This window comes from Megalobrama amblycephala, linkage group LG16 (genome assembly GCF_018812025.1).
Source record: "Megalobrama amblycephala isolate DHTTF-2021 linkage group LG16, ASM1881202v1, whole genome shotgun sequence".
Lineage (NCBI taxonomy): Eukaryota > Metazoa > Chordata > Actinopteri > Cypriniformes > Xenocyprididae > Megalobrama > Megalobrama amblycephala.
Window position 1 is genome coordinate 37,653,408 of NC_063059.1, and position 12,485 is coordinate 37,665,892.

Here is a 12,485-nt window from a genome sequence, read left to right on the forward strand (position 1 = left end):
ATAAAATAAAATAAAATAAAATAAAATAAAATAAAATAAAATAAAATAAAATAAAATAAAATAAAATAAAAGCTTGAAAAAAGTAAATATTTTGCCTTGGTAAATAAACGCGTTGAAGTTGAAGTACTGATATAACTTAAACTAAATAGAATAAATTAAAACTAAAATAAATTAAAACAAAAATAACTAAAAATAAAATAAAATAAAATAAAATAAAAGCTTGAAAAAAGTAAATATTTTGCCTTGGTAAATAAACACGTTGAAGTTGAAGTACTGATATTACTTAAACTAAATAGAATAAAATAAAACTAAAATAAATTAAAGCAAAAATAACCAAATAAAATAAAATAAAATAAAATAAAATAAAATAAAATAAAATAAAATAAAATAAAATAAAATAAAATAAAATAAAAGCTTGAAAAAAGTAAATATTTTGCCTTGGTAAATAAACGCGTTGAAGTTGAAGTACTGATATTACTTAAACTAAATAGAATAAATTAAAATGTAAAATGTATTAAAGCAAAAATAAAATAAAATAAAATAAAATAAAATAAAATAAAATAAAATAAAATAAAATAAAATAAAATAAAATAAAATAAAATAAAATATCAGGTGAAAAATATAAGCTTGAAAAAAGAAAAAAGTAAATATTTTGCCTTGGTAAATAAATGCGTTGAAGTTGAAGTACTGATATTACTTAAACTAAATAGAATAAATTAAAATGTAAAATGTATTAAAGCAAAAATAAAATAAAATAAAATATCAGATGAAAAATATAAGCTTGAAAAAAGAAAAAAGTAAAAATTTTGACTTGGTTAAAGTTAAATAAATTAAATGACCCGTTTCAAAGTTAAATTCAAAGTTAAAGTTGATAAATTAAAAGTAAAATAAATTAAAGCAAAATAAAAATATAAAAAAACACTAACACTAAAAGCACATAAAATCACTAACATTTTAAACAAATTAAAAAGAAAATTGAAAATATAAAAATAAAAGCTAATTTGAGATAATAATGAATATTAGAATAGTATAAAAATAATACTAAAATAACATTGCTACGACTGGTACTGACATCAAGTGGTGTGGATGTAGAATTACATAAAAGCAACGTTTTCAGTGTTTATATTTAGTATATTCTGTAAACTAAAGTGTCTCAAAACATGCAGGTTACTGAGATTAATCTAGTAGGATTTGGATGCTCATGTCGTCCCGCATGAGGCGACCATGCAAGATAAAACAGCGTTTATTAAGTTACTCATGGACAGATTTTTCAAAACTACCCTTCATTCTACAAAAACATTTTAATAAAGGAATAATGAAAAAATGTCTGAGAACACCCGTCACCATTTTAAAATCCCCAGTATAAACAGGTAGCTTGTATAACAGACATGATCTCATGAAGATAATAACATTTCTGGCTCTCACCGTAGCCGATCATGCAGGATTCATCCCGATCAAACTGGATCACCTTCCTGATCTTACAGCAGAGCTCGATTTCCTTATACAGCTGTGAAGAAGAGCACATTAATATTCCACTGAACAGAACTTTAATATTCCACATTCAAAGAGCATAAACAACACACAAGGGACGGTATTAAGTGAGAGTGACAGAATACAGAGTAACTCTGAGAGTGACAGAATACAGATCTCATTTCACAGGCAAAGAACTTTACGTTCCGGTTTGATGGACTGCGCCTGACCTGGACACTGAAAACATAATAAATGAAGACGCTGAACAGAAGTTAAAGGATGATGGATGCAGTGCAGAGGGGTGAAGCTTTAAAAGCATCAAGTAATTCCATAGCGTTTTTTAGGTCAAAAGGAGAGGTGATGGGAAATGGGATCAGCAAAACATCTCCTTTTGTATTCCACATAAAAAAAAAAGAAGGAGAGCGGAAGAGAAAACGTGTTTGGATGAAGTGTGATGTCCCAGCAGGATGAAAGTAATGAGAGAGCATCTAACCGGCGGGTGGGAGGTCGAGTTTAACTCCAAACCTACCAGATCATAAATATCCTCCTCCGGTTTGGGGATGTAGAACTGCACTTGGTTCTCAATGAGGAACTTAAGCCGCACGTAGTGTTTAGTGGCGTCCAGTTGGTGAGCCTGAAGAGAGACAGAGAGAGATGAAAGGAGACACACATTTAATGGATGACATGTTACTGGGCTCTATCTTCTACTTAGTGGGCCAGATGGACAGGAATCACACGCTAAAAAGGTCCAAATGCTCATATCAGACAGAATGCAGCACGTTTGCAGCGAATAAAACGCTTCTTACGGCGTGCGCGCATGCTTAAATCTTTAAAGCCCTCCGAGGGACGTTTTGAGGAACATCTGAGTTTACTACACCAGTGACCTTCAAACTGAAATATTCAATTCCCTGAAGAGTGAAGAAGAGACTCTCTGAATGTAAAAACCTGGCATCAAAAGAGATGAAGAATGTTTCTCGATCCAGAAAGATCTGGCATTACCTTGCAGATAGTTTCCAGCATGTCGAGGGCCGACTCTCCGGGCTGGATGATGGCTAACACAGGCTGGTCGTTTGGCAGCAACACCCATGATGGAGTGAGGTGGTCTCTGGACCAGATGTCATGATCCGTGCTGGGTCTTGGCAGACCTTTCACTGGGGTCTTGGTGTCTTTCTGTAGTGTGATAAATGAAAGCCACAGCTGTGAACGAGATGCTATTAATCATGTGAAATGATGATCCTCCTCATCTCATCATTTCGAAGAACTCGACGCCTATCTCAGGTGCAATATATGCTAATCATTTCATATTAGTATACTACTATATATTATTTCTGCAGAAGTGATTTTGTGCATAGTATGCACATTTTTGTCTGTGCATAAAATACTTTTACAAAATGTATAGATAATACTGTACAATTTTCCACAATGCAATGCGCTTAACTTGATATTCGAATTCCAGTGTGATCACTGAACTGAAGCAATATCAAACATGATTTTAAACATCTTTTTCAAGGATGCATTAAAGGCACAATATGTAGTTTTTCGCCACTAGAGGTCGCTTATTCAAAACAAAGGCGTAGCTTGATGATGCTTTGATTTTGCGGAACCATGGGAGGTGGAAAGAATCCGACTGGACTCAGGCAGAAATCATGTTCATGGATGAGCTGATGTATTAAAGATTTATTAACATCACTGTAGGAAGCAGAGTGTGACTGAAGGCCGCTGGAGCGATTGCTAATGAGAGACGAGTGCAACTTTTATCATGCTGCAGTCGCAGCTTCCGCATCTTCCGGTCAAGTGTATGTGGGATAAAGCAGCGCTGTTTTATCATATTTGATACATTTGTGTATTGAAAGTTGTTCAAATGCTTCTCTGCATTCGCTCGGCTGTTACTATGAGACACTTGTTGCACACTGCAGTAAGCTAAATCGATATTAGGCATGGTAAAACATGGTACTTGTGGTAAATCAAGAAAACGAGATTTAAACAAGAACACTTACAGTGTTGAGCTATATAACATGATTAGATTCCTGTCGATGAATGTATCCAAACAGTTGCTGAACTGTCTAATAAAACACATAATATATTAAAGCGTCTTTGGTGTTTCCATTGATTTTTACAAAATAAATCTGGAAATCGAGGGGAAAATTGCTTATTTCTCTGAATTTAAACATTCTTGGAAACATCTGGGATAATGTAAGTACACAAGTCAACAAACACTGTTCTAGTGGTTTTTGGATATATATTTAAATCCAAAAATTGTGCCTTTAAATTGATTAAAAGTGACATTTATGATGTTACAAAAGATTCTATTTTGGATTCTTTCAGAATCCTGAAAAAAATGTATCACGGTTTCCACAAAGATTTTAAGCAGCACATCTGTTTTCAACATTGATAATAATCAAAAATGTTTCTTGAGCATCAAATCATCATATTAAAATGATTTCTGAAGGATCATGTGACACATAATTCACAATATTATCGTTTTTACAGTATTTTTGATCAAATAAGTGCAGCCTTGCTCACATAAGAGACTTCTTTCAAAAACATTAAAAAATCTTACCAACCCAAAACTTTTAAACGGTAGTGTATATGTTCCCGAACAGCTGTTAAACATATCATAATATATTTTCATCTCAACTAAAAGTTCACTAGTTCTCTATTCTCTGCTATGATTGAGTGAGTGAATCAGAACATCAGCACTTTAATCTGCGGCCCAGGTCAGTGGATTATAGCACAACCATCTATCGTTCCTCCCTGCCAGGCTGAGTGAAAGCCTACATCTCCACCAACGCCAGGGATGAATATACGCCCACACCGCTGCCAACTCACACCAGAGATCCGGCCCAGAGCGCATCTCTGAACAGGGCAGTTCTGATTTGGTGCAGTGGGCTTATGCAGTATTGTGTGTTTTTGCCACTTTTATAGATAGTGTAGTATAGAGAAGGAGGATGCATGTTTCTTACCGTTGTCTCACTGGAAGAACCCTCAAACATGCCTTCTAGAGGGCTTTTAACTGGATCATCTCCCTCTGCAAAAACCTGTTTAAAAAGAACATCTAACATTCAACACAGACACCCACCAAAACTAAAAACAGCCACTCATATATCAACATTGAGGAACATGTAACCTGATAAACCAACAAAATGTGGCATGCATTTCATCTCCTTGTTAAAAACAGTGGCATAGCTGCTGATCATCAGATGTTGTGTTTATGAGCCTGTTTACACCCGGTCACTTCATGTGTTTAATAGCTATCCAATCGTGAAAAGATCAGGTGTAAATGCCCTCCAAAGCACTTTTGATTTTTAAATCTGATCACTTCAGGATGTGGTTTGAGATGCATTCTGGACAAGTGTAAATGCATCTGGTTGTTTAAACCGCATATGTAAATTTTCCTCCTCCCAAAATGGTAAAAAATAAACGTGTGAGAGCGTGTTATAGGCTGATATGACAGGGCTACTGCAACACACATCACCACAAATTAAACTTAAAAATCAGAGCTGCATACACTCATCACACAATCTTCTTCACTGAAAGACGCGAGACTAAATTATCTTATCAGTGCTGATGCTGCTCTCTCTCCTTGATGCTCTTGATTTTGAAATTAGCTGATAATGTCTGGACCAGCATGTAAATTAATGTGCATTGCATTTTTTAAACAGGACCGGTTGATCTGTGCACATGAATGTTCATGCATTCAGGAAGAAAGTGTGAATTAAGTGTGTGTGTAGTTTACCTGGTTAATGCTGGGATGACCTTTACTCTTTCTCTTGGAGTGGGTGTCCAGACCCCATAGTGAGGAGAAGCGACTCTTGCGTTTGCTGGTTGAGCGCGACATCGCTTGCGTCCGACGCCTCACGCCGCTCTCAGTGCGAGCCGCCACCTACAGACACAAAACAGCTGCATGGGGTATGGGAACAACATTCATACTGTGTGTCCCAGCGATCAAACTGACTAGACTGCTCCTAGCAGGAGTCTGAGATATGAACACAACTGCTGGGCAAAAGTCTCATTCTCAATAATTCTGTCACACTGATGTTCATAAGCTTCATTCAAAAAGTGGTTCAGGAATAAGTTGTTGAAGTCTAAACAGGTAATTAGCTTGTCTAAACAGGTAATTAGCTGGTCTAAACAGGTCATTAGCTGGCCTAAACTGGTCATGAGCTGGTCTAAACTGGTCATGAGCTGGTCTAAACGGGTCATTAGCTGGTCTAAACGGGTCATGAGCTGGTCTAAACGGGTCATTGGCTGGTCTAAACGGGTCATTAGCTGGTCTAAACTGGTCATAAGCTGGTCTAAACGGGTCATGAGCTGGTCTAAACGGGTCATTAGCTGGTCTAAACTGGTCATGAGCTGGTCTAAACGGGTCATGAGCTGGTCTAAACGGGTCATGAGCTGGTCTAAACGGGTCATTAGCTGGTCTAAACTGGTCATGAGCTGGTCTAAACGGGTCATTAGCTGGTCTAAACGGGTCATGAGCTGGTCTAAACGGGTCATTAGCTGGTCTAAACGGGTCATGAGCTGGTCTAAACGGGTCATTAGCTGGTCTAAAGGGTCATGAGCTGGTCTAAACGGGTCATGAGCTGGTCTAAACGGGTCATTAGCTGGTCTAAACGGGTCATTAGCTGGTCTAAACTGGTCATTAGCTGGTCTAAACTGGTCATGAGCTGGTCTAAACGGGTCATTAGCTGGTCTAAACGGGTCATGAGCTGGTCTAAACGGGTCATGAGCTGGTCTAAACGGGTCATGAGCTGGTCTAAACGGGTCATTAGCTGGTCTAAACGGGTCATGAGCTGGTCTAAACGGGTCATTAGCTGGTCTAAACGGGTCATTAGCTGGTCTAAACGGGTCATGAGCTGGTCTAAACGGGTCATGAGCTGGTCTAAACGGGTCATTAGCTGGTCTAAACGGGTCATTAGCTGGTCTAAACTGGTCATTAGCTGGTCTAAACGGGTCATTAGCTGGTCTAAATGGGTCATGAGCTGGTCTAAACTGGTCATTAGCTGGTCTAAACGGGTCATTAGCTGGTCTAAACGGGTCATGAGCTGGTCTAAACGGGTCATTAGCTGGTCTAAACGGGTCATTAGCTGGTCTAAACGGGTCATGAGCTGGTCTAAACGGGTCATTAGCTGGTCTAAACTGGTCATTAGCTGGTCTAAACTGGTCATGAGCTGGTCTAAACGGGTCATGAGCTGGTCTAAACGGGTCATGAGCTGGTCTAAATGGGTCATTAGCTGGTCTAAACTGGTCATGAGCTGGTCTAAACTGGTCATTAGCTGGTCTAAACGGGTCATGAGCTGGTCTAAACGGGTCATTAGCTGGTCTAAACTGGTCATGAGCTGGTCTAAACGGGTCATTAGCTGGTCTAAACGGGTCATGAGCTGGTCTAAACTGGTCATTAGCTGGTCTAAACGGGTCATTAGCTGGTCTAAACGGGTCATGAGCTGGTCTAAACGGGTCATTAGCTGGTCTAAACGGGTCATGGGCTGGTCTAAACGGGTCATTAGCTGGTCTAAACGGGTCATGAGCTGGTCTAAACGGGTCATTAGCTGGTCTAAACGGGTCATGAGCTGGTCTAAATGGGTCATGAGCTGGTCTAAACGGGTCATTAGCTGGTCTAAACGGGTCATTAGCTGGTCTAAACGGGTCATGAGCTGGTCTAAACTGGTCATTAGCTGGTCTAAACGGGTCATGAGCTGGTCTAAACTGGTCATTAGCTGGTCTAAACGGGTCATTAGCTGGTCTAAACGGGTCATGAGCTGGTCTAAACTGGTCATTAGCTGGTCTAAACGGGTCATTAGCTGGTCTAAATGGGTCATGAGCTGGTCTAAACGGGTCATTAGCTGGTCTAAACGGGTCATGAGCTGGTCTAAACGGGTCATTAGCTGGTCTAAACGGGTCATGAGCTGGTCTAAACGGGTCATTAGCTGGTCTAAACGGGTCATGAGCTGGTCTAAACGGGTCATGAGCTGGTCTAAACGGGTCATTAGCTGGTCTAAACGGGTCATTAGCTGGTCTAAACGGGTCATGAGCTGGTCTAAACTGGTCATTAGCTGGTCTAAACGGGTCATGAGCTGGTCTAAACGGGTCATTAGCTGGTCTAAACGGGTCATGAGCTGGTCTAAACGGGTCATTAGCTGGTCTAAACGGGTCATGAGCTGGTCTAAACGGGTCATTAGCTGGTCTAAACGGGTCGTTAGCTGGTCTAAACGGGTCGTTAGCTGGTCTAAACTGGTCATGAGCTGGTCTAAACGGGTCATTAGCTGGTCTAAACAGGTTGTTAGCTGGTCTAAGATGGTCATGTGCTGGTCTAAACTGGTTTAAATGGGTTATGAGATGGTCTAAACTGGTCATAAAGTGGTCTAAACCAGTCACTAGCTGGTCTAAACTGGTCACAAGCTTGGCTAAACTAGCCATTAGCAGTCAAACTGGTGGTTAGCCAATCTAAACTGGTCACAAGCTGGTCTAAATTGGTCATTAGATGGTCTAAACTGGTCATTAGCTGGTTTAAATTGGTCACAAGCTGGTCTAAATTGGTCATTAGATGGTCTTAACTGGTCATAAGTTGGTCAGAACTGGACATTTGCTGGTCTAAATTGGTTAAGATCTGGTCTAAACTAGTAATGACCAGCTACCACGTTCCAAAATACAGCTGCTTTTCCTTATTATTAGCAGGAAAACTGTCCTGATTGAATCTGATCGAGACTTTTCCCCCAGCAAACACAAAGCTCACAAATGCTGATTGTTATTAATGGTGAATGCATCAATGCATTTTCAGGAGCTCTCCTGCATTTAAATTACTGATAAGATAAGACAGCAGCAGAACAACAGTGTGCATTTAACAAATGCAAACAGTCCTGAAAAGACAAATGCCTGTCACACAATTTTCAGGGTAAGGTTTCTCTATAAATTGCATTCAGTCTATTATAATTGTTCTTGCTCTTATTTACTGTGAGATTTTCCACCAAAAACAGTTGGCAGATGAGACTTTCCCGACCAAAATCGAGTCAGCATAGTGGGACGTCACATTTATAAATAAATAAACACAAATATTCATTCAATAATAAGCAGCAAACACAAAAAATGTCTTGCTTCCTGTGGTCACTCGGGTCTGGGTGAATTTTAAAGGTTAGTGAAGTGTTTGGCGAGCTCTTTTCAGTGTCATTCAAAAATTATACACGCTTGTTGTGTTGAACGCGCTGTGGCATTTCTGGGTCTCCTGATGGAGAAAAGCACTCCGGATGCATCAAAAACCCTCTCAACTGCTCTGAACCAAGCTATTATTTGTGAAGAACAGCACAAGGGCCAACACCACTTCATTTGGACTCAACACTTATCCTCTCTCTCCATCCTCTCAAAATGTGAATACTGAAGAACATCCCCACCCCCTCCACCCCAAAAAAATCATCCAAGATGCAAGGACAAAAATAAAATCCCCCTGTATCCCAGCGTCCTCCAGCTCCTACAAAGAACGCCAGAGCTGGAGGCGAATCTGAGGATGGATGGTATTGATTAGCCGGAGCCGTGGCCCACATCCAACTGGAAATACACCGACCAACCTTTCAACTACTGTTTCTTTTTATGCCAAAATCCATTACCCACATACACCAACACTGACGGCTGGGAGAGAACCAGGTTAATACATGCATTTTGGGTAAAAATAGAGCAATACAAATGCTCTTGATGTGGGTTTCTAAGCAATGCTGCTGCTTGAAATGCGTTAGATACCAAACGTTTAAAAACTTATCAGTCGAAGTAAGTCTCTTTAGGCCACCAGGAAGCTGTTTTCTATGACTGCTTGAAAGGAGAAAGACTGAAATCTCGAAAACTGTTTGTCAATATTATATTTTACTAAATTCTGACAACAATGGTAGCAAAACTTTTCTTTCTTTTGCCCAACTCACATTAAAATACACTTTTAACTATACATTAAAAAAATATTTTTTGTATTAAATTTTAATCTATAGCAATATAATATACAATTATATATATTATTAATTATTAATTATTTATTAATTTTATATATGTGTATATATATATATATATATATATATATATATATATATATATATATATATATATATATATATTGAATCTATAATATAAATAATAAATAATATATACATATTTATTACATATATTTATTACACATTTATAGTTATTTAAAGATTACTTATATACTTATAGAATAATTAATTTTATACAATAAAAACTTATCCTATAAAATGTAATTAAAAATATATATCACCAATACCAATAATATTGTGCATTTATATATATATATATATATATATATATATATATATATATATATATATTATAATATATATATATATATAACATTATTTTAAATTAATTATTTTAAAATAAAATTAAATATAAAAATATATATATCAAATTTATATATGTATAAAAAGAAATAAAATATAATTATTGTATTTATTAATTAAAAATATATTACAAATAATATAATATTATATATATATATATATATATATATATATATATATATATATATATATATATATATATATATATAAACACATATTAATTTCATATATATGTATAGTTACTTAAATAATAATTATTTTATAATTATATAAAAGTATAATTTTAAAAAAATATTACAAATAATATAATATTATACATATCCCTATTATATATATCCCTCTCTCTATGCTACATTAAAAATACTAGAAATAAAATACTAGCAAAAAATAGGAAAACATTATGGAATAAATTCTAGAAAATTGAGGGATAATCACCAGCGCATGGAAGGAGGAGACCGAAAAGATGCCCAGTCGGCCCATGGCCAGTTTGGTGGGACGGGAGGCGAAGGCCAGCAGGCGTTTGGGGTTGGGAAGCTCGCCGCCCTGCAGGCTGGACAGGTAACAGCGGAACCGAAACAGATCCATGTGGAACTGCTCTAAATTCTGCTCCCAGAGGAAAATCTGTGAGGAAAAGAGAGAAAAGGTTATTGGTTAGAACTGCAGGCTAGCAGCATGTGAGAGTTGTCAAAATGATCATTTCATTCTCTCGAAGATGTCTAAAAAACAAGATCAAAACATTACATTTAGCCTAAAGGACCATCGCTTGATATCTAGAAGCTTCCGTGCCTTGTGTTTGGTCTGGTATGATCTAGTCGTCTAATAAAATGGTGTTTCAAGGGCAGTGGAGTGGGTTTATGCACCACGCCATCTCCTCCCAGCCACTCTGGGACGAATGTTTTTTTGGAAGACGGCGGAGGGGGCAGTGGTCCAGGCAACTCACAAAGTAGCAAACAACAGCGCCACACATTCCACTGGCAGCGAGGTCTGGGACTCCGCAGCAACTCAACCCTGCTGCCATTCACCAGGGCACAATGCGTAACCCGACGCTGCCAAAATTAAATACCCACACAAACACAAATGCACAGGCACCCGCTAACCCTCCTCCTGATGGGCTGTGGGCCATTCTGATCCTCGTTTCATGAGTAAACATCCGATGAGGAGAACTTGAACTTTTGCAGCAAGTGTGTGCAGGGAATTGTTGTTCTGTCAACATTGTGACAGCATCAAAATTACAGTGATGAAAATCTGCAGATAATCCAGCACAGAGTGAGCGAACACAGAGAATGTTTGTGTCGTAGCGCTTTATGATACTTATGATATTGATACAATAATTACGGGAAACAAAACAGCACCGAAAGTCTATTCGACAGCTATGTAAAACTAACACTTTTTCTCCTAACCAGATGCAAGCAATAACAATTTTGAATGTCAAGACTGTCAAGACTGGTTTCATCATATTGTGCCCACAAATTAATAAATAAATATGTGCATGTGTGTGTGTGTGATCAGTAAAATTGTGATCGGTATGATTTTTTTATGTTTTTAAAAGAAGTCTCTTCTGCACACCAAGGCTGCATTTATTTGATTAAAATAAATAAATAAAACTTTAATATTGTGAAATATTATTACAATTTAAAATAACAGTTTTCTATGTGAATATGTTGTAAAATGTAATTCATTCCTGTGATCAAAGCTGAATTTTCAGCATCATTACTCCAGTCTTCAGTGTCACATGATCCTTCAGAAATCATTCTGATTTGACGATTTGCTGCTCAAGAAACATTTCTGATTATTATAAATGTTGAAAACAGGATTCTCTGATTAATAGAAAGTTAAAAAATCAGCATATACTGTGAAAAGTTTGGGGTCAGTAAGATAAAGACATTTATAATATTACAAAAAATTCAATTTCAAATAAATGCTGTTCTTTTGAACTTTCTATTAATAAAGAGAAATGAGGAAAAAAACTACTGAGTGCAGTTCAACATCAAATATGTTCTGATTGGCATTGATTTTGCTGCTTGCTGCCATATTTCACTTTCAGTTGATGATCTGACTCTGAACATGTTGGATTGTAGGGCTTGGACAATAAATCGATGCATTGTGATTCGTGGATTGATTCTGAGATTTTCCGAATGCATCGCGATTCTCTCTTGAATCGATTCTGAGTTTAGTTACTGTTGCTACGTCCGACAAGCCATGCCGATCTCTTGTCACACATCATGTTCTCACGCTGTGAAAAATTCATTGCAGAGCAAAGAGGACACTGACAACGCGTTGACAGACAAGACAGGACAGGTTACTTTTGATATGAAACAAAGTCTCAAATTTCAAATTTTGTCATTTTTAAGACAATTTAATCAATAAATACCATTTTGTGGCTCTTCAATGTGTCGTGACAGATCACTGTAGCCCCTCAGTTCAAACGGCTCATGAACCGACATCTCTTACTACTAGTTCATTTATAGCATCAAATAAACATGAATGAACATCAGAAGGAATGTTGTTTCAACCGTGGAAAGATGTCAGCACACACCATTTTTCAACCGACGTTAAGCTACTAACTCCCCTGACTTAGACTGGGTAAACCCAGCCTGATCTGCCGGCGATCTGGTTTCGCCCGGCAACTCAGTCTGGAAACCCGTACATTCATTTCTGCTGCATCTGTTACACTTTTGCGGGAAC

At 37.5% G+C, this 12,485-nt stretch overlaps 2 protein-coding genes across 4 annotated transcripts in view; one reads left to right on the top strand and one right to left on the bottom strand.

The window, feature by feature from the left end:
* The window catches only part of LOC125248560 (NACHT, LRR and PYD domains-containing protein 12-like), a 1,264,817-nt gene that overhangs the window by 212,706 nt on the left and 1,039,626 nt on the right, over positions 1–12,485 (top strand). The gene's annotated exons all lie outside the window — the stretch shown is intronic.
* The window catches only part of tiam1b (TIAM Rac1 associated GEF 1b), a 109,313-nt gene that overhangs the window by 36,051 nt on the left and 60,777 nt on the right, over positions 1–12,485 (bottom strand). For all 3 annotated transcript variants that reach the window (XM_048160512.1, XM_048160513.1, XM_048160511.1), the window contains exons 8-13: positions 10,236–10,421; positions 5,207–5,353; positions 4,434–4,508; positions 2,470–2,640; positions 2,000–2,104; positions 1,426–1,507 (exon numbers count right to left, since the gene is read on the bottom strand). In XM_048160512.1, the coding sequence (XP_048016469.1) occupies positions 1,426–1,507; positions 2,000–2,104; positions 2,470–2,640; positions 4,434–4,508; positions 5,207–5,353; positions 10,236–10,421 (766 nt within the window). The remainder of the gene's footprint in view (positions 1–1,425; positions 1,508–1,999; positions 2,105–2,469; positions 2,641–4,433; positions 4,509–5,206; positions 5,354–10,235; positions 10,422–12,485) is intronic.